This window comes from Neophocaena asiaeorientalis, unplaced genomic scaffold (assembly GCF_003031525.2).
Source record: "Neophocaena asiaeorientalis asiaeorientalis breed wild unplaced genomic scaffold, Neophocaena_asiaeorientalis_V1.1 scaffold217, whole genome shotgun sequence".
In the NCBI taxonomy this organism is placed as follows: Eukaryota; Metazoa; Chordata; class Mammalia; order Artiodactyla; family Phocoenidae; genus Neophocaena; species Neophocaena asiaeorientalis.
Window position 1 is genome coordinate 8,714,073 of NW_020172293.1, and position 23,325 is coordinate 8,737,397.

A 23,325-nucleotide genomic window follows, 5' to 3' on the forward strand; every position below is an offset into this window, starting at 1 on the left:
AAGACGTGCTCTCATTCCCTCTTGCAAGAACACCAGGATCACAACTAGCTGCTGGACAATCATCAACAGGAAGACACTGGAACTCACCAAAAAAGGTACCCCACATCCAAAGACAAAGGAGAAGCCACAGTGAGACGGTAGGAGGGGCGCAATCACAGTAAAATCAAATCCCATAACTGATGGGTGGGTGACTCACAGACTGGAGAACACTTACACCACCGAAGTCCACCCACTGGAGAGAAGGTTCTGAGCCCCACATCGGGCTCCCAACCAGAGGGTCCAGCAATGGGAGGAGGAATTCCTAGAGAATCAGACTTTGATGAAGTGGAAATAGGCATTTTTCCAGAAAAAGAATTCAGAATAATGATAGTGAAGATGATCCAGGACCTCGGAAAAAGAATGGAGGCAAAGATCTGTTTGCAGATGCAAGAAATGTTCAATAAAGACTTAGAAGAATTAAAGAACAAACAGAGATGAACAATACAATAACTGAAAAGAAAAATACACTAGAAGGAATCAATAGCAGAATAACTGAGGCAGAAGAATGGATAAGTGACCTGGAAGACAGAATGGTGGAATTCACTGCTGTGAAACAGAATAAAGAAAAAAGAATGAAAAGAAATGAAGACAGCCTAAGAGACCTCTGGGACAACATTAAACACAACAACATTCGCATTATAGGGGTCGCAGAAAGAGAAGGGAGAGAGAAAGGACCCGTGAAAATATTTGAAAAGATTATAGTTGAATACTTCCCTAACATGGGAAAGGAAATAGCCACCCAAGTTCAGGAAGCACAGAGAGTCCCATACAGGATAAACCCAAGGAAAAACACACCAAGACACATAGTAATCAAACTGCCAAAAATTAAAGACAAAGAAAAATTATTGAAAGCAGCAAGACAACGCTATGAGATTAGAAAAATTATTACAGAGAAAAAAACGTAAAAACCACAAGCACATGGAGGCTAAACAATATTTTAGTAAATAACCAAGAGATTACTGAAGAAATCAAAGAGGAAATCAAAAAATACCTAGAAACAAATGGCAATGCATAACTGAAAAGAAAAGAAATGAAATGAAAACACAACCCAAAACCTATGGGATGCAGCAAATGCAGTTTTAAGAGGGAAGTTCATAGTTATACAAGCCTTCCTCAAGAAACAAGAAAAATCTCAAATAAACAATCTAACCTTACACCTAAAGGAACTAGAGAAAGAAGAACAAACAAAACCCAAAGTTAGCAGAAGGAAAGAAATCATTAAGATCAGAGCAGAAATAAATGAAATAGAAACAAATAAAACAATAGCAAAGATCAATCAAACTAAAAGCTGGTTCTCTGAGAAGATTAACAAAATTGATAAACCATTGGCCAGACTCATCAAGAAAAAGAGGGAGAGGACTCAAATCAATAAAATTAGAAATGAAAAAGGAGAAGTTACAACGGACACTGCAGAAATACAAAGCATCCTAAGAGACTACTACAAGCAACTCTATGCCAATAAAATGGACAACCTGGAAGAAATGCACTAATTCTTAGAAAGGTATAACCTTCCAAGACTGAATCAGGAAGAAATAGAAAATATGAGCAGACCAAACAGAGCTAATGAAATTGAAACTGTGATTAAAAATCTTCCAACAAACAAAAGTCCAGGACCAGATGGCTTCACAGGTGAATTCTATCAAACATTTAGAGAAGAGCTAACACCCATCCTTCTCAAACTCTTCCAAAACATTGCGGAAGAAGGAACACTCCCAAACTCATTCTATGAGGCCACCATCACCCTGATACCAAAACCAGACAAAGATACTACAAAAAAAGGAAATTACAGACCAATATCACTGATGAATATACATGCAAAAGTCGTCAACAACATACTAGCAAACAGAATCCAACAACACATTAAAAGGATCATACACCATGATCAAGTGGGATTTATCCCAGGGATGCAAGGACTCTTCAGTTTACATAAATCAATCAATGTGATAAACCATAAAAACAAATTGAAGAATAAAAGTCATATGATCATCTCAACAGAGGCAGAAAAAGCTTTTGACAAAATTCAACACCCACATATGATAAAAACTCCCCAGAAAGTGGGCATAGAAGGAACCTACCTCAACATAATAAAGGCCATATATGACAAACCCACAGCAAACATTACTCTCAATGGTGAAAAACTGAAAGCATTTCCTCTAAGATCAGGAAAAAGAAAAGGATGTCCACTCTCACCACTATTATTCAACATAGTTTTGGAAGCCCTAGCCACGGCAACAGTATCATACATAGAAACTAAGAGACGAGAGCTTCACGGAGGCCAGAGTGACCCAGAGGGAAAGAACGGAAGTGTTCACGAAACCAGGAGTCCAGGAGGCCACTGGGAAACTAACACAGCATGGCTGCTAGAACCAATGCCCACAAACCTACTACCTTAAGATAACTACAATTTATCATATTTGGGTGCTGGAGGTCAGAAGTCTGAAATTGGTTTCACTGGGCTTAAACCAAGGTGCTAGCAGGGCTGGTTCCCTCTGGAGGCTCTAGAGGAGAATCTGCTTTCTGGCTTTTACCAGCTTCTAGAATCCACTGCCCTCCTGGGCTCAAGGCTCCTTCCTGTCTTCACAGCAGCAGCCTGCATCTTTTCTTGGTTTTTTTTTTTTTTTGCACATTTCAAAAATTTATTGTGGTAAGAACGCTTAACATGAGATCTTCCTTCTCAACAAAATTTCAATTTACATTTCAACCAGCATTCAATACAGTGTTTTGATCTATGGGCACAATGTTGTATAGCAGATCTCAAGAAGCTTTTCATCTTGCATAACTGAAATTTCATACCCATATATTAGCAATCCCCCATTTCCTTCTCCTGAAGCCCTGGCAACTACGATTCTATTCTTTGCTTCTTTAAGTTTGACTATTTTAGATACCTCATATAAATTTGAGTTATGCAGTATTTTTTCTTCTGTGATTGACTTATTTCATTTAGCGTAACATCCTCAAGGCTCATTTATGTTGTTGCCTATTGCAGGATTTCCTTTTTTAACAGCCTACATCTTCAAGTCTCTCTCCAACTTTGACTCTCCCAACTCCTTCACTTATGATCCACTGGGCCCATCTGGAGAATCCAGGGAAATGTCCCATTTTAAGATCTTTAATGTAATCAGATCTGCAGCGTCCTTTTTCTTGCATGAAGTAACATATTTACAGGTTCCAGGGACAAGGGCAGGGGCATCTTTGGGGGACCATTATTATGCCTACCACATGGAGTGAACAAGATGTAGAAAAGAAACAGCAGTCTCTATCAATCCTAGGTTAATCTTTCAAGAAGTCTGGATTAGAAGTGAAGAGGAAAAATAGGGCAGAGAATAGCCAGAGGTTAAAAAACAATTTTTTTTTTTTAATGGGGGTGGTGGTGCGTTGAATTGGGAGATTGGGATTGACATGTATACAGTGATGTGCATAAAACTGATGACTACTAAAGACCTGCTGTATGAAAAAAATAAATAAAATTAAAAAAAAAGAAAATCGCCTTCACTATTAATTTTATAATTTCTTCTTCATTGCAAATTTTGATTAAAATTTTTTAAAATTAATACTATGTAAATAGGATGAGTTATTCATTACAAGTACTGACATTAATATTTTTTTTCTAAGAGCTGAAATTGTCTTCTTTTATTAAAGGTGTTAATTCAAAAAAAAAAAAATCCCAAAAGGAACGTGTAGAGAATAGCAGTGGTCCAGAGCTATTGTCTTAGGGGATCCAAAGTTAGGGGATAAATAGAAGAGACTCTCTAAAGAGACAGTGAAGGAATAGTCAGAAAGGAAGAAGCAAGAGGTAGCAGTATCATACATAGAAACTAAGAGACGAGAGCTTCACGGAGGCCAGAGTGACCCAGAGGGAAAGAACGGAAGTGTTCACGAAACCAGGAGTCCAGGAGGCCACTGGGAAACTAACACAGCATGGCTGCTAGAACCAATGCCCACAAACCTACTACCTTAAGATAACTACAATTTATCATATTTGGGTGCTGGAGGTCAGAAGTCTGAAATTGGTTTCACTGGGCTTAAACCAAGGTGCTAGCAGGGCTGGTTCCCTCTGGAGGCTCTAGAGGAGAATCTGCTTTCTGGCTTTTACCAGCTTCTAGAATCCACTGCCCTCCTGGGCTCAAGGCTCCTTCCTGTCTTCACAGCAGCAGCCTGCATCTTTTCTTGGTTTTTTTTTTTTTTTGCACATTTCAAAAATTTATTGTGGTAAGAACGCTTAACATGAGATCTTCCTTCTCAACAAAATTTCAATTTACATTTCAACCAGCATTCAATACAGTGTTTTGATCTATGGGCACAATGTTGTATAGCAGATCTCAAGAAGCTTTTCATCTTGCATAACTGAAATTTCATACCCATATATTAGCAATCCCCCATTTCCTTCTCCTGAAGCCCTGGCAACTACGATTCTATTCTTTGCTTCTTTAAGTTTGACTATTTTAGATACCTCATATAAATTTGAGTTATGCAGTATTTTTTCTTCTGTGATTGACTTATTTCATTTAGCGTAACATCCTCAAGGCTCATTTATGTTGTTGCCTATTGCAGGATTTCCTTTTTTAACAGCCTACATCTTCAAGTCTCTCTCCAACTTTGACTCTCCCAACTCCTTCACTTATGATCCACTGGGCCCATCTGGAGAATCCAGGGAAATGTCCCATTTTAAGATCTTTAATGTAATCAGATCTGCAGCGTCCTTTTTCTTGCATGAAGTAACATATTTACAGGTTCCAGGGACAAGGGCAGGGGCATCTTTGGGGGACCATTATTATGCCTACCACATGGAGTGAACAAGATGTAGAAAAGAAACAGCAGTCTCTATCAATCCTAGGTTAATCTTTCAAGAAGTCTGGATTAGAAGTGAAGAGGAAAAATAGGGCAGAGAATAGCCAGAGGTTAAAAAACAATTTTTTTTTTTTTAAACAGCATGATCAAGACATCATGCTTACCAGCTACGCAGAAGTGACAGCAGAGACAAACAGGCTAAGAAGGGACCAGGAGGGGGGCCTGAGGAGCAGGCTCCTTGCAGGGGTGGGGCTGGGATCCAGAAGAGTGTTCCCAGGGCCGGCCAAGAAGAACGAAAACCCATCCTCAGCAAGCAGGGAGAGAGAGGTGGTCCGGGCACAGACAGAGGAGGTGGATGGAGCTGGCCAAGGTCAGAGACGTGTAGTGGGGACACTTAGATGGGGCCAGGATGGAGCTCGTTCATCAGCAAAACGTGCAAAACACATGTTACAATGAGATGGATTCCATTTGAAAATTACTTTCTCACAACTCAAGAAAAGCCGAGATTAAAAAAAAAAATAACTAAGTAAATGTAAGTAAATAAAATTGTATTTGACTTTTTGAATAGCAAATACAACTTTGTTATACAACCCAACCTTTTAAAAAGAGCACTTGTTTAATAACAGCCTGTAGCTAAGAAAATTAGTTTTGTTCTGTGTTTGCCAGACTTCCTTTTGACACAACTGGCTTCCGGTTTTTAATGGGGGAAAAAACAAGTTCACAGAGGTCTTTTCTTTTAAAATCGGCATTTTCTCTTTAGTCGTAAAATGCATGCAAAAAGCATATGATTATGGTATTTATGTTTCCATTAAGGTGTCTTCAGCAAGCTGGGGGAGTCTAGCCTACTATTTTCCTGCTGTTTAGATTTACTGCAGCGCAGTAACTGTTTTATTTCAATTATATTTGAGGACAATGCTCTCTTCGTGGCAAATGATTGCATGGTGACAGTCAGCAAATGTCCATTAGAGCTGTCTTTCTGTGGAGTTTTTAACTACAGATTCTGGGATCTGACTATAAAAATATGAATTGCATCGTGTCCTCAAATAAATAAAAAACATTATCGACCGACATTCCATCAATTCTTTGCTAGAATTCAAAGCACACGAAATTTTGAATTGAAACTGTATAATTTACATGAAAAGAAACTTTTTGGTAAGTGTCAAGAAACACTGAATAAAGTTTATGAATAACACACCTGCAGGCTGACTTTTGAATAAAATGATGATTCGGTCATAGGTGAAAAATAGGTATTTATGAATGCCCAGTTAAAGCTGTACCCAGTATGGAAATTATAAATTATTTCACCTCTTCACTGTAAACGACCTTACTAAAGTAACCGATAATGGGAGTTCCAGTTCGTTTTTGATTAGCCCAAGAATAGTACTGTTCAAAGGGTGGATGGACCAACTGCATTAGTCAACTGAGGTGCTTGTTGAAAATGTGAGTTCTTAGTCCCCAGCCAGATCTACTGCATCAGGATACCAATGGGTGGAGGTCGACACTGGCGAGAAGCACTCCACCTTCTTGATATACATGCCAAAATTTGAAAGATCACTGTTCTAGAATGCAGGCTTTCATAATTCTTAAGAGGATGATCCCTACCTGCCTGGCCCACCAGAAGACAATCTGATGTAAAGAGCAATGTCAACATTTTCGCCAAGGTTTGAGAAGTCCAAACCTCCATATCTCTATGGAGCACTGAAGCTTGGAATCAGCAAAACTTTCATGAAAGTAAAACAGGAAGATCTTCAAAGACTTCCATGAAAGTACAAAACGAATACCTTCAAATTCGCAAAAAAACAGACTGAAATTGATGACTCATGTCCTGACACCACTATCCCCCTAACTCATTCTCAAATAAGGCATTTTTTCAGTACCCACCATCTACTTTTTCTTCCAAGTATTTATACTATAGAAGCAATCTGGTATGCCTCACACTGAACTCAATAAGTCCTAATTTAAAGAGAAATGGTTCATGATATGATGTGATTTATGGAGAATACTTAATGACCAACCTACTTGATGACTGAACTGCGGGCATCAGAGAGCTGCATCCCCACACTTTTATATGTATGTTAAGTATAAGGAATAAAACCATCTTTATTCATTCCATTTTCATTCCTTACTTGTTTCTGTATCCGGATGGGGATGCTGTCCTTTCCTGAGAGTAAGTGCCCATTTCCCAACTTATAATACCAACAGCAAACACCTAAATAGTGCTTACTGTGGACCAGGCACTGTGCTAAGTGCTTGGAAGATATTAACAGACTTAGTCCACACCAAGCCTAATGAGGTAAGTACCACTATTATCCCCATTTTATAGATGAGGGAAATGAAGCACAGAGTTCACATTAATGGTGGACGAGCCCAGAACAAAAGTCAGGCAGTGTGTATCTTGGACATCACACTTAGCTGCCTCTGATTTTATAACAGGGGACTTCCCTGGTGGCGCAGTGGGTAAGACTCTGCACTCCCAATGCAGGGGGTCTGGGTTCGATCCCTGGTCAGGGAACTAGATCCCACATGCATGCCTCAACTAAGAGTTTGCATGCCACAATGAAGAAGTCTGCGTGCTGCAACTAAGACCCGGCGCAACCAAATAAATAAATAAATGAAATTAAAAAAAAAGAGTTTCTGATTTTATAACAGGATTATTGATAGAGGTAGGAGAGAGTGGTATATCAGAGTTAAGAATGATAAATGCTGTCAGTAACACTGCACTGCAAATTTGAAAGCTGCTAAGGGAGCAAATCTTGAAAGTTCTCATCACAAGGGAAACAATTATTTTTAACTTTTCATGGTGACACGTGGTAACTATATATTGCACTGATCATTTCACAATGTGTACAAATGTTGAATTAGTGTGTCATACATCCAAAACTAATACGATATTGTATGTCAATTATACTTCAAATACATCAATAAAAAAAGGATAAATGCTAGCAGACATTTGATTGATAACATTTCTTTAAGTAGAGGCTAGCAAAACAAAAGGTAGAAGAGATTATTGAATGACACTGAAGAATCTCACAATTCCTACTTAATTTCACAAAATATTGTGGCAATGATTTGACTAGGGGGTAGTTCTCCAATGTGCAGACAACCTTGATATGAAGATGATGATTCCCTTGGACTCTTGTGTGCATGATTCCCTAAACTCAGAATGGTGTTGGGCATGAAACAGAACCCTGAGAGAGGAAGACTTAGGTAAGGAAGGGCTCAGTTCCCAGGTAACAGGAGCAGAGGGCGGGCATCCCGGGACTGAAGCCACTGCTCAAGGGACCAGGCTGCTTCCCTCTTCCTCCATGTGGCCTTCATCCTCAGGCTTATTAGATGAGCCCCATCTAAGGGCACCATCCAAATCCAGGCAGGGAGAAGGGAAAATGGCAAAGGGAAAAAGCTGAGTCGGCTCTATTTTCATCAGGAAAAACCTAGCTTGGCAGAAAGTCCCATCCTCTGAGACTGTGGATCCTATAAATGAGTCCCACTTAGCTCATTCATCAGAATAACGTCATGTGGTCACCTCTTACTGCAAGGGAGCCCGGGAAATTGAAAATTTTAAGCTGGGCACATTACCAGCCTGAACAAAATGGGGATCCTATTAGGTAAGGAAGAGGGAGAGAAGAGGTGCTGGGTAGGCGACTAGCAGTGTCTCCCACGGTGGGAGAAACGTGGGAACACAGAGGCGCTGCATCAGAAGACACGGCAATCACATAGGAAATACACTCCGCCAAAGAGATATAGGACTAGGGATCATTTACAATAGCTGCATCTTTGAGGTCTCTGGTTATAAGCAGGATAAAAGTAAGTTCACCAACACTTTTGTGAGTTTGAGCTTTGTTATTCATAGAAAACAGAAGGGCAGGGGCGACTTCTCTGGCATCCACCCAATATGAAAACTCAGAATGTTACTAAGGGCATTAATAAATAGTAGTAACAATGGCCAAAGGGTACAGTCAGATAATATTTCATGTGTCAATCCAATTAAACAGGCGTGGACAATATTGCCAGACAGAGTATGAAGCTATCGTAAAAAAGCATTTTATAAATAATACGTGGAAATTGAGAAAGTGTCCCATTTTGACATCAAGTTCACAGCACTTAATAAATTATCCCTGGTTATTTCCACATGGGACCACCAGATCCACATTTCCATTAGATCAATCAAAATTATAAGCAATGAAATTCAGAACATGGCTTTCTTACTGAACAAAAAAAATCCCAGAACAGACTCAGGCTACGCTTCAGACTGTCAACGGACTGGCGATTTTCCCATGAAATCCAAAAATTTGAACAGTAAAGTTCATCTGACACCAACAGCAAACTCGGGTGAAATTTAGTTAGTTGATGGGAGTTTCTTTATTGGGTAAAAACTCTCTCTGAGGAGTTTCAAGTTTTATGTTTCCATCATTTAACTTTTTAGCAAGTTAATAGAAGCATATTCTAGATCATCTTATGTGTTATTTCACTGTCTGAATTTAAGTTTACAGACACAGAGGCACCAAGAAATGCTACTTTTACTGTCTCGAGTTAATGGTAAGAGAAGCAGGTTGGACTTCATGCATTAGGATGCGTGGATGTAGCACATGGGTCAAAGGTCATGGGATACAGACATGCAAAAGAACTGCAGAATCTAACTGAGAAGAGTGATGGCTGAACTGAGTCAGCCCTTGGCTTGTGGAGCAAACAAACTGAAATGAACCAGGCACGGAGCATCCACCACCATATTCATGATTTGTGTGAGACTTTAGATTTTAAAAAAACATTATTGGCCACATTAAATTAATGTTGTTCATTTGAATGTAATGGCTTTACTGTTTTGTTTGTATTTAATTTCTAAAGATGTTTGGTTTTATAGTTTACATAATGGCCGTAAACAGAAGGAGTTCGGCCCTATTTTATTTTTATACATATTTAAGTAACATTATAATCAAAACAATTTAACTCTATGTGGCAGTATCAAGAGACCATCTTGTAAAGAGTCTCTAGGCTACACAAGTCTGAGAAACACTCTTTTTACAGCTTTTACTCTGACAGAAAATGGCAATGGAGGTGATGCCATTATTTCCAAACCAAATGCAAATTCAATTATAGGTTGATGAAGAAATACTTTACAGGTGCCATAATTCCCAACTTTTTGGATTAGTGAAATCATTGTTCAATGGACAGTTTATTCTCTGAAAAAATCATAATTACAAAAACACAAAACATAAATATCTGTGATCCATTTAAAAAAATAAATTATATCTCTCTTGAGGTGGACATGTCTTAGAAAGTCTGTAGTCCCATCACCCTTCTGGGACACTAATACATAGAACTGTAAAGTCTCTGACACACAGTTGTCTGGGATGTGCCTGAGTGAGGCTGAGAGGGGCTTTGAACATACCGATGTGTATGATGCGATTCTGAGCTCTTCTCCCCAAGACCAAAGCCTCCTCGGAACGTGTTGCTGAGTGGGATTTTGATGGAAATGAATTAGGAGGCTGAGTTTCAGTCTGAGGTCAGCTTGGGGCAGAACTGAGCCTGCAGACTGGGATGCTGGGGACCCTAGTAGTCAGGACCCTGGACACAGAAGGCCTTTTGAAAATCTGCAGAGATCTTCAGGAGGCTTAGACTCTTGTAGGGCACTGGGGTTTAAACGGGGGTTTAAAGCAACCATTTCTGGACCCCAGGAGCTGGAGAGACCCCTTCTGACTCCCAGCTCTGTCAGGGGGAGTTTCTGAGTCATGTGAACAGTCACTATAAGTCACTATCTTTTAGATTTTCAAACTAGATGTGCAAGGTGCTGAAAATGATCAATATTTTTACCAATGATCAATAACACGTTAACTAATTTTCTTTTAATTCCTCCAGGAGCTACTAACTGGCAGTGCCAGTGTTGCTGGTGTGTCTTCTCCCAAGAAAACACTTTCCATGGGGCATCCACGGCCTTCAAGTGCGATTTGACCTTTGACAAACAGCTTCCACAAGTACAGCAAAAAAAAAAAAACCTAGCAAAAGTTTTTTAAGAAAATGTCACTCGCTGTTAATAAACTTACTCTTTGACTCCTGATACATCCATATTAGATAATAAGCACAGTGAACACCAAAGGGGTTTAAATAAACCATAAGCCTCCTATGTCAACTTACAAGGCTCACTCATTACAATCAACACCAAATAGATCTTCATAAAACAATTTTTTAAAACCCTAAAACCACACAAAACCAAACAAAAAAGAAAGAACAGAACAACAATCTGACTAGCTTTCCCTAAGATCTGCTTCTCCTTTTGCTACTCTTTAAAACGCTTCTAGCTGGGTTTGCCTGAGGGTTACCTGTTGCCTTTGCAAACCTTTATTAAAAAAAGCTGCAAGTAAATAGCTAAAACATAGACAGCTTGCAAAATAAAGCAGCCAAATAGCTCATGGGCGCTAGAGACAAAGGAATTCCAACGCATCTCTAGTCTTGTAGGGGTTCATAAAGTATAGCAGCAGCATCAGTCTCGGGAACTTGTTAGAAATGCAAATTCTCAGGCTCCACTCCAGTCCTACGGAATCAAAATTCTGGGGAAGGGTTAATCCAGCTGTGTTTTAAGAAGCCCTCCAGGTATCTGATGTGTGCTAAAGAACCACTAGTTTGAAGCGAGACCTACTATTTTTAAAGCCTAGCTTCACTATATAGCAATGAGTACAAGACATCACTACAAGATGGGATGGAATGAGTGTATTGTTTATGATGATAGCATGCATGTGTTTCAAATAAAAAGTAATGAATATTATTTTCTTCATGAACTAAACTTTATATGGTGCTTGAATACATAAATGAAGGAGCTGAAGATCTGTTTCTAAATTGTTTCAGATAAAATTTGAAATAAATATATAACCATTAACATAGGGTCAGCATTGCACTCCTCTGTGCTACACTAATATACACAGTCAGACCTGTGGTCTGTGGCTATTAACAAGCAATTTGAAGACTGACTATACTATACATCTCATTCACTAATTCTTTCATGATATGAAATCATGTCGCCAAAAAAAAGTGGCCCAAATCAATCATAATTGGAACAAATCATGTCATTGCCCATCTATTTAACTACCACGACTAGAGGTTCCCCTAGCAATAAAAGGAAATATGCCTTAAATAGAAGAACGATAGTTTCAAGTTTGCTTCTTATGTGAGTTATAAACTACAGGTTAGTTCTCCCATCTGAAACCATTTTAAAGCAAGATGACATATTCTGGGATCATGAGACAAGCTATCAAAATCTCTACTGTTCTTCCATTAGGCTTCGATTTGTGTAAACTCAATACTCTTAGACACAAGGGTTTTTTAAAGGCCGTTAATAAAAGGCAGTTCTAGTTGTGGAGAATTGATGAACAATCTACTCCCTTGTCACAACTATATAAAAGTTGATTTGGAAGCAATACCTTGACTGCTCCAGGAGCCTACCTGTCTGCAGGTAAAGGTTTGGAATTCCGCGGCTTCTTCACTTGGGCATACAAAGCATCCATCATATGCCCTTCTCTCGGGCTCTGGGGTCTGGTGCTGAGAGCCATGGAACCTTCATAGGAAGAAATTCCCCCGTACATCAACTCATCATCACAGCCAAATGTCCGATGAAAATCTTGGATTTCAGCATAGTCACGCTCCCGAGCCTGTCGCTCCCTAAATTCTCGAGTTTTTGCTTGAATCCTGTAAAATTAGAACAGGTTGGAACAAGAGAAACTATGCCTTTCCTAAAAACTGCATATAGAAACATTCCTCAAAATACATTGTAAAATACCTATTATTTCATGTAGTTCTAAGAAGATAGATAGGATAAACGATGTTATATTCATTCTAGATTGTCAAGGTAATGTCATGGATGCTCAAGAATTATCATTTCAGATAGCTTTGTTCATATCAGTAAGACATAGTCATGATTTACATCTTAATTTAAATTATCACTTATTAACTAGCTTTTAAAGTTCACTAGGAATAGTTTTAGGCATCCACTTGGGTTTTACTCATGAAATTTTTTGAGGCAAAACGTTACTTTTTGAAAAGTTACACACACATATACTATATATGTATACATTTACGTGTGGGTGCACCAAGTACAGTCTTACTCATTACAAATATACCATACACATTCAACGAACTATGAAGCTTAACCATGAATCCACACCACAATTCTTTATTAATGGCAAAAGAAGATCTCAGTTTAATGATAGTGACTTTGATTTTACGTGATGTATACAGAACTGGCAAAGCCTCAGACAAAGGACAAGAAGGCATGTATCTAATCAAATTTTGAAATAAAACTTGCCTGTGTTATAACTAAGAAACAGACCTTAAATAACCCCTTTTACTGAAGATATGTTTAAGTATTTCCTAAGATTTTATTAAGCTACTTGGTACAAAGTCCTCTTCAACCTATTGAAATAATAAATGTCCTAAGATGATCTTAGTTAGCTGAATAATTCAACTACCCTTGATAGAATTTTGATAACTTTTGATGGAAAAATAATATTTCTATTACATACTTACAAATTTAAATGTTAACTTAAAAGTGAAGTCTTATCTATAAAAAGCAATACTTTCAGCTGTGCCTAATATTTTATTGCAAAGTTATTTACCTTTTTCATACTTGAAGTAGACCACTGCTAGCACAAATGATACATAAATGTATTCAAAAGAATACAGAAAAGATAAAAAATCAGATGAAAAATCAGTCCAATAATAAAAAAGAAAACTACAGGTCAACATTTCTCATGAATATAGAAACAAAATTCCTTAACAGAATATTAGCAAATAGAATTTGGAAATATATAAAAAGAATTACACACCATGACCCAGTGATGTCTATTGCAGGAATGCAAGTCTGGTTCAATATTGAAAAATCAATCAATGTAATACATCATATTAACAGGCTAAAGAAGAAAAATCACATGCTTATATCAACTGATGCAGAAAATGCATCTGACAAAATTCAACACCCTCATGACAGAAATCCTCAAAAAACTAGTAATAGAGCAGAACTAACTTCCTAACCTTGATAAAAAGCATCTATAAAAAACCTACTGGTAACATAATCGAGAAAGACTGAATGCTTTCCCTTAAGATTAGGAACAAGGTAAGGATGCCTGCTCCCACCACTGTAATTCAACAGGATGCTGGGAATTCTAGACAATGAAACAAGCCTAGAAAAGGAAATAAATGGCATACAGGTTGGAAAGGAAGAAATAAAACTGTTCTTATTTGTAGATAACATGATGGTCTTTGTAGAAAATCCCAAGGAATCTACAAAAATCTCCTAGAACTAAAAAGAAAGTTCAGTAAGGTCACAGGATACAACATTAGTATACAAAAATCCATTGTATTTCTATATGCTGGCAATGAACACAGATGCCAAAATTAAAAATACAATGTCAGTTACAATCAATAAAAAATGAAATACTTAGATTATAATTGTTGGTTTATAGATGTGCATAAAATACATAGATGTAAACCTAACATAACATGTACAGGGCTTATATGCCGGAAACTATACGATGATGATGAAAGAAATCAAGGAAGATCAAAAACCTGGAGAAACAAATGGTATTCACGGATGAAAGACTCGACATAGTAACGTCAGTTCTCCCCAAGCTGATGTGTAGTTTTAATGTAATTCCTAGAAAAAACTCAACAAAATTCTAGTAAGTATAGACAAGATTATTTTTAAATTTATATGAAAAGGCAAAGGATAGAACAGCTAAACAATTGTGAAGAAAACAATAACGTGGGAGGAATCACACTTCCTGATTGCAAGACTGGTAATACACCTGTAATAATCAAGATGGTGTGGTTTCTGTGGAGTGACAGACACTTAGATCAATAGAACAGAATAAAGAACCCAGAAATACCCAACAAGTATGGCCAACTGATGTCTCATAATGGTACAAAAGGAATTAAATGAAATAAAACAGCCTTTTCAACAAATAGTGCTGAAGCAATTAGACATCCATAGGCAAAAATGAAAACAAAACACAACAGAACAAAACCCACATTGAATTTAAACTTCATGCCTTATACAAAAATTAACTCAAAATGGATCACAAATTTAAATGTAAAATGTAAAACTATAGAAGAAAACATAGAAGAAAATTTTTAGGACCTAGCAATGGTGAAGAATTCTTATAAATGATACCAAAAGCATGATCCATAAAAGAAAAACCAGATAAACTGGACATCATCAAAATGAAAGCATTTCCTCTGTAAAAATATTAAGAGAATGAAAAGACAAGTACAGACTAGGAGAAAATATTTGCAAACCACATATTTGACAAAGGACTCATGTCCAGAATATATAAAGAACACTCAAAACTCAACAATGAGAAAACAATGCAATTAGAAGGGCAAAAGACATGAAGCAATATTTCTCTGAAAAGAATATACAGATGACAAATAGGTACATGAAAAGACGTTCAACATCAGCAGCTATTAGGGAAATGCAAATTAAGATCAGAAAGAGCTGTCACTACACACCTCTTAGATCAGCTAAAATAAAACAGTGATGCTACCAAATGCTGGCAAGGATGCAGGGAAACTGGATCTCTCACACACTGCTGTTGAAAAGGTAAAATCGTACAGCCGTCATGGAAACTAGTCTGGCAGCTTCTTACAAAACTAGACATGTACTTATACCACTCAGCAATTGCATTCCCGGGCATTTATCCCAAAGAAATGAAAACTCAAGTCCATGCAAAAACCTGTACACAATTGTTCCTAAGCACTTTATTTCTAATATTCAAAAACTGGAAATAACCAAAATATCTTATGATAGGTGAATGGTTGAAGAAACATCCACAGCATAGAATACTACTCAGTAATAGAAATAAACAGACTCCATTACACACGGCAACTTGAATCGATCTCAGGGGTATTGTGCTATGTGAAAAAAAAAAGTCAATCTCAAAAAGTCACATACTGTAAGATTTCATTTATGCAGGAGAGGGGGAAGATGGCAGAAGAGTAAGGCGCGGAGATCACCTTCCTCCCCACAGATACACCAGAAATACATCTACACGTGGAACAACTCCTACAGAACACCTACTAAACGCTGGCAGAAGGCCTCAGACCTCCCAAAAGGCAAGAAACTCCCCCACGTACCTGGGTAGGGCAAAAGAAGAAAGAATAAACAGAGACTGAAGGATAGGGACGGGTCCTGCACCAGCGGGAGGGAGCTGTGAAGGAGGAAAAGTGTCCACACACCAGGAGCCCCTAGGGGTTCTATCTGTAAGTTTTTTTTACTTACAAATTTTTTTTTTCTTAATTATTTTTTATTTTATTCTACCTTTATTTTATTTTATCCTCTTTCTTTCTTCTTTCTACTTTTTCTCCCTTTTATTCCGAGCCGTGTGGATGAAAGGCTCTTGGTGCTGCAGCCAGCAGTCCGTGCTGTGTCTCTGAGGTGGGAGAGTCAACTTCAGGACACTGGTCCACAAGAGACCTCCCAGCTCCACGTTATATCAAATGGCGAAAATCTCCCAGAGATTTCCATCTCAACACCAACACCCAGCTTCACCCAACGACCAGCAAGCTACAGTGCTGGACACATCTAGAAACAATAAATGCTGGAGAGGGTGTGGAGAAAAGGGAACACTCTTGCACTGCTGGTGGGAATGTGAATTGGTACAGCCACTATGGAGAACAGTATGGAGGTTCCTTAAAAAACTACAAATAGAACTACCGTATGACCCAGCAATCCCACTACTGGGCATATACCCTGAGAAAACTATAATTCAAAAAGAGTCATGTACCAAAATGTTCATTGCAGCTCTATTTACAATAGATAGGAGATGGAAACAACTTAGGTGTCCAGCATCGGATGAATGGATAAAGAAGATATGGCACATATATACAATGGAGTATTACTCAGCCATAAAAAGAAATGAAATTGAGTTATATGTACTGAGGTGGATGGACCTAGAGTCTGTCATACAGAGTGAAATAAGTTAGAAAGAGAAAGACAAATACCATATGTTAAACACATATATATGGAATGTAAGAAAAAAAATGTCATGAAGAACCTAGGGGTAAGACAGGAATAAAGACACAGACCTACTAGAGAATGGACTGGAGGATATGGGGAGGGGGAAGAGTAAGCTGTGACAAAGTGAGAGAGTGGCATGGACATATATACACTACCAAACGTAAAATAGATAGCTAGTGGGAAGCAGCCGCCTAGCACAGGGAGATCAGCTCCGTGCTCTGTGACCACCTGGATGGGTGGGATACGGAGGGTGGGAGGGAGACGCAAGAGGGAGAGATATGGGAACATATGTATATGTATAACTGATTCACTTTGTTATAAAGCAGAAACTAACACACCATTTTAAAACAATTATAGTCCAATAAAGATGTAAAAAAAAAGATTTCGTTTATGTAACATTACTGAAATGACAAAATTATAGACATGGTGAACAGATTAATGGTGCTAATCTGTAAGCAAGGGGTGAGTGGGACTATAAAAGGAGATATTTGTGATGAAATAATTCTGTTTCTTGATTGCAGTGGTGGTTACATGAATCTACACATGTGATAAGATGACACAGAACTATACACACAGGTGGTATCAATGTCAACTTCCTGGTTTCAATATTGTATTATATTTATGTAAGTTGTAACACCCATAAGAGAAGTAGGAACTCAAATTCTAATGTCAAATTTATCTAAATTTATAGATTTTTTATTGTAGTCTACTTATTCATTTAGGAGCAAATATGACAGTCGAGGATGGTATTATAGAAGCTGATACCACGAAACACTAGATATCCACAATAAAAAAGTTAATAAGTTCAGAGATAATTTTATTCTTTGCACCATACTGTCTTTTTGACTCTGTATTCAGCCAGAAAAACTTTCAAGAGAGGGAAATGACTTCTTTCTTCAACTCAGTGGGGTATTATTTTGAAGCTCAATTAGGATCACTTATCTCACAACCCACTTTACTACTATATTTGGTCACCATCGGACAATCACCTAATCATAGGTAAAATTCAGGGTGAGTGGGCATTCACACAAGTCTTGAAGTTTGGGAACCCAAAGAAATTTGAGAGGCTATATTAGAAATAGAGCCAAAACTTCTGAATTTGGAGAACCTCTTGAAACCAAAGGGAGTGATTTGGATTGGTTTAAAAATGATTGAACCCTGTGGTTGGTTAAAAGTGAAACTACTCTTGCTTACTGAGGTTGGAAAGTGTGGCACTGTTAAGCCATCAGAAAAAGAGAATAGGAACAGTCTCTTCTCAAGGGAAGCACGAAACCTAGATAATCTCCCCAAACTACTTACACATCAGTTTCAACGTATTATTGATGGGTCCTGTATTTGAATACTCTTTTGTTCCAAATTACACAGAAACTCATGTTGACTGGAGTCAATTTCTGACAAGTCAATGGCTCAGAAGAAATGCTTAGTGGCATGAGGAACAAATCATAAATGCCAGTTCTCAACTGCTTTCTTTTACCCAAAGCTGCACATTATTACTAACTGTCACTCATCACTACATCCAATAAACATTACAGTCACATCTATAGTACCTTCTAAAAACATTGATTTTTTTCCCCTTAAGCTCCAATAACATAAGAAATTATATTTTTATTGTTTACCTTGTCATTACCAATAAATTTATCCCCGAAGTTATAAAAGTTGTTTGTATCCCTCCTTTCCATGCTAGTGGTTCATACTTTTGACGGAAACCTTAGAATAAAACTACAGTATGACTGCGGCCACCGACGGTGGGACTGGCCACAAAGGACTGACAAATCTGGTTATTAGTCTGAACCAATGTGTATTTCAAAGTTCATCCTAGAAATCAATGCTAATGAAGCTTCTTGCTGTGCAAATGGCACTAAAAAGTAGAGTTTTAAAAGGAGGAATGCACTGTGGTTTTGGTGCATTTTAGTGACAGTTCAGTCAACAAAAGACACACAATGATTTTATTATATACTTTTACATTTGAATGTCTTGTTTATTATAAAGTGAGAAAAGGGACTTTGCAACACAACCAAAAGTTTTATATACATGTTGTATATTTTCACGTTCACGTTGACATTTCATTTTCATATTTTTCTTATTTCAGAAAAAAAAATTTGGCTCAGAGGAGAAAATAGTTTTGTTTAAGGAGAATAGCATAGTTTAAGGAAACTTTTCAAAAAGAGGGTATCTTGCAATGTAGCCCTTAACAGTTCCAGATGGTCAATGCTATAAAAGGACACCCCCTCCGCCCTTTTACGGTGACCCTGGGGTCACAAATTATCTCTAAGATGTAAGAGTCATCCATTTTTCTGAACAGTCAGGTTGTTGTTTAGCATTATCCATCTAATTCTTCTCGGGCCAAACCTCACCAATGACAAAAGTAACTGATTAGCCCAAAACTTAGCCAAAGAAATAAATGTCTATTGCTTTAAGCAGTCCAGAAAGTCGTTCTGAGCCATAAACAAGAGAACCATTCTGAGGTTTAAATGATGGCAGACAGCTGTTCTGACATTGATGGGCAACATCTTCACGCACTATTTCCCTGTTCTTGGAATGTTAACAAAAATATTAAAACAACCATTAAAACTTTTTAAACTTTTTACTAAGACTTTTTAAAATGTTAGTAAAGAATTCATCATTTCAATTTGGTATGTTCAAACATAAATATTCACATCTTTCTTTTTTGTTAGAAAAATAACAGTCTTTTCCATTATGAAAATGAAATTGCCTTGAACCTGCATAGAAAAGAATACACAAAATAATGTAATATACTAAATAAAGTAATAACGTTAATTTCTTTCCTGCTGTCACTAAATTCATGCTAACGGTCTCTCTTCAGCTTGACATCAATTAATGATTTTCATTCCAGACTCGTTGCAGTGTTCACTACCCTTTTCTCTAATTAAAATGGATGATGCATGAGGAGGATAAAACACACAAGACTTCTGTTCTTGTAACATTTCTATTCATTAGAATTTTTGTGTTTACAATAAATGGCTTCTAGCACTAATTGCAGTAGAGTAAAATGAAAATAACTTTTTTATGACTATGAAGTATAGTTTTTCTATAGCCAAAAAAGATATAAGGCTTGAGAAGCACGACTGAAGAACAACTTCTCATGATGGAAAAATCAATGGTTACTTAAATTACTCTGCTGTATCCAAAATACTTCCACTTCCAAAGCTATGAAGCCTCAATATATGGAATGTATTGAATCATGCATTTTTAAAAAAGACTCCAAGAAGCAGAAAGTAACTTTTAATGATTTTAATATTAAAAAAACAAAACACTTTTAACATCTACAGAAGATAGAATATACTAATATTAGTTTAACATAAAAATTAAAATAAACTTCAGATTGCTACATATTAGATAAGGGTTAACTATCTTCAAAAGAGTATTTAAGAGCTTGAAATCAACTCTTTTGGGAAACATTTTACCCCCAACTTATTGCACTACCATCCAGAAGCCTCAGTCTGGGAATAAATTTCCTGGATCTTTTCCCAACAATAGTTCCTCTCTCTAAAAATCAGTATTATAGAAATTCGTCAAATAAAACCCAATTTCATGGCAGAATGAAATTTAAGCTACAAGGCAACTGGAAAAAACAGTTCGATTTAATAGCAGTCTGTGTTCAACTGAATGTTTTATTTGCCCCTCAAAACACTTCAGCAAATGGCAGATGTCAGAAATCTTCAATTTTCAGCTTACCTTGCTGGGCAAATCTAACTGCCACCTACCAAGATGTAAGCTGCCAATGAGGTGTCTATGCTGAATTCCCCAAAGAAGGCCAATATCCCACTAAATTGGAAAACACAGTTATAATTTTAAGTAGGATTTTAATACTTGTGTAATATTGGGGCAAAAGTTGATTTGAAAAGAAAAGCCTTCCACATTCTGAATGGGGCCTTAAACAAAATTACTGAGCAGGAACAACTGTTTTAAAGATACATTTGCATTCAAGGGAAGAAGGTAAGTTGTTGAAATCCACAGTGGTACCTTATAATAAATAGGTGGGGGGCGGCGGGGGGGAGTTAACTTTCATCCCTCAAAGCTAAAATGAGATAATAGCAGTTTTATAATATAAAATGGTTAAGAGTTGAAAAAGAGATAAAAGAACAGCATTCACAGAGGCAGTACTAATCACTAATACAACCACAACTTTTCCAGAATCTAAGCAGTTACGAGAATGTGCACCCACCGTGAGCCCTGTACCTGAGCGTGGATGTAGAATTTTTCCACTTTGCTAAATTCGTAAGTTCTTGGGAACTAGATCTAGGCCCCAAATTACCAGCTCTATGAAGTGTTCGTTATTAACTCTAGCCCCCCAACCTCTTCCCTTCCCAAAGCTCTGTGGCCACCAACTTTCACAATTGATTATATGTCTTACGTTGATTTTTTAATATTAGGAGGTTTAAATCTTTTCTCCCTCTTAACAAAGGCAAGGAATCCCTGAGAGAGGAACAATTATGATAATAATAAAAAATGTATACCATCATTTTATGTACTTAATATATCGTGAACAACAAAAATTTCTCTTTTACGCTAATAAAACGCTAGAATGATATTTCACTAACCAAAACACACACACATACACTCCCTCTCTCTCTCATAGATACTTGCTCATTCACTCACATCATGCTGGAGCTTTCACAAGCGTCAAAGCACCTACAATCATTTCCAACTCAAAGAGAAGCTACAATGCCAAATACATCTAAGACAGGTCTCATCAAAAATAAAACTGCCTCTCCTACTCCAGTTACAGACTGTCAATAAAATCTGTTCCAGTTTGCCCAAGTATTGGTCTATTTTAGACTTCCACAAAGTTAATAGATTCTTTAAAAATCTGGTCACTTGCACAATAAATTCTTAAAATATGTCTGATGAACTAATCTCATTGATTAGAACTGACTTTTCTGAAGGATTTAAGAGGTCAGAGAAAATATGAAGAACTCTGCTAGATGATAGAAAAATGTATTTTTTCTAATAAAAGGTTAAATTTTAAAAGTCAAGCTGTGTTTGAATGACAATATGTGACCTGCATGCAAAAATTATGCAGGATATCTGGGCTCTGATGCCAGAATTTGGGGAATCGGAACACCAAGTTTCAAGCCAAAAGGAGTGAAAATTGCTTATTTTTTCAGATGCACAGGGAATGCACCTATTATTGCTATACAGTTTATTCCTTCTGTAATTTCACTAATTTTTTATTCATGCATTTTAAAGGAACTTTACTACTACATTATGATACATATTGTTTAAATGTTAATTTCTGCAAAAACTAATAAACATATATTATCTTTGAAAAGGAGCTTATCAACTAAGAAAGACCACAAAAAAAGTTTTATCAAAATTTAAAGTACTTACTCAAAGCAGATATTGGGAACAGTTGGTAAAACTGAAAAGAGAAATGCCAGTGATTGGAAACTGGAGGCAAAAATGACACACTCAGAACCAGGAGTGCACCACTATGGACAAAGATAGTTCAATGGCCAGGTATTGAAAGCACAAGGCTTTTAAGGGTGATTATCACTTTGAATAATGGAACATTTCAAGCCATAAGTCCTTAGAAGATTTATAAATAATCTTCATATTATGGAAGAATTTCATAAGAAATTAATTAACTTTTTCATGTCTCCACTAGAAGCATTCAGTCTCCTTGAAAATATTTCCAACTTACAAGGTAGATATAGATAATAATATCATCATGGGTATCCCCTGATGAGTAACAACAAAATGTAAGCCAGTTAAAGTTATAAATCTCATTTAATAGAATGAATAACATATGAGGTAAATATTATTTGAGAACTGGGGAATTTGGCCAGTTATCACAGCTAAAATTTCACCTTTCAGACCTTATTTCCTTCTTTCTGTCCTTCCTTCCCATCCATCCTGTTCATACAACCTTGGCCTTGTTCCAGAAAACATTTAACATGATTTTCTAAAACTGTATGAAAATGCAAAATAAATCAAAATGAAAATAGCTGTTAACTACTGAAAATAGATGTCAGCTTTTAAAAAGTACACATGTGTGGAAATATGTACTTTATAGGAAAAAAATTAGAATGGCATAGACCAGTATGTTAACAGAGGTGTTATTACAGGCAAATTTTTGTTTTCCTGTTTTATGGGGTTTTTTTTCAAATTTTCTGTAGAATTGGAATTAGAATAAATTTAGAATTAGACCTTAAAAAGATATATGTTTTAGGGCTTCCCAGGTGGCGCAGTGGTTGAGAGTCCACCTGCTGATGCAGGGGACGGGTTCGTGCCCTGGTCCGGGAAGATCCCACATGCCGCAGAGCGGCTGGGCCCATGAGCCATGGCCGCTGAGCCTGCGCGTCTGGAGCCTGTGCTCTGCAACAGGAGAGGCCACAACGGTGGGAGGGAGGCCTGCGTACAGCAAAAAACAAACAGACAAAAAAAGAGATATATATATATTTTTTTGCTGTACGTGGGCCTCTCACTGCTGTGGCCTCTCTCGTCGCGGAGCACAGGCTCTGGACGCACAGGCTCAG

General features: G+C 37.3%; 1 protein-coding gene across 1 annotated transcript in view; it reads right to left on the bottom strand.

Annotated features, from left to right (window-relative positions):
• PARD3 (par-3 family cell polarity regulator) overlaps nt 1-23,325 on the bottom strand; it is a 377,491-nt gene that overhangs the window by 142,855 nt on the left and 211,311 nt on the right. Inside the window, 1 exon segment of the mRNA XM_024766062.1 lies at nt 12,259-12,501. Within this exon segment, the coding sequence (XP_024621830.1) occupies nt 12,259-12,501 (243 nt within the window).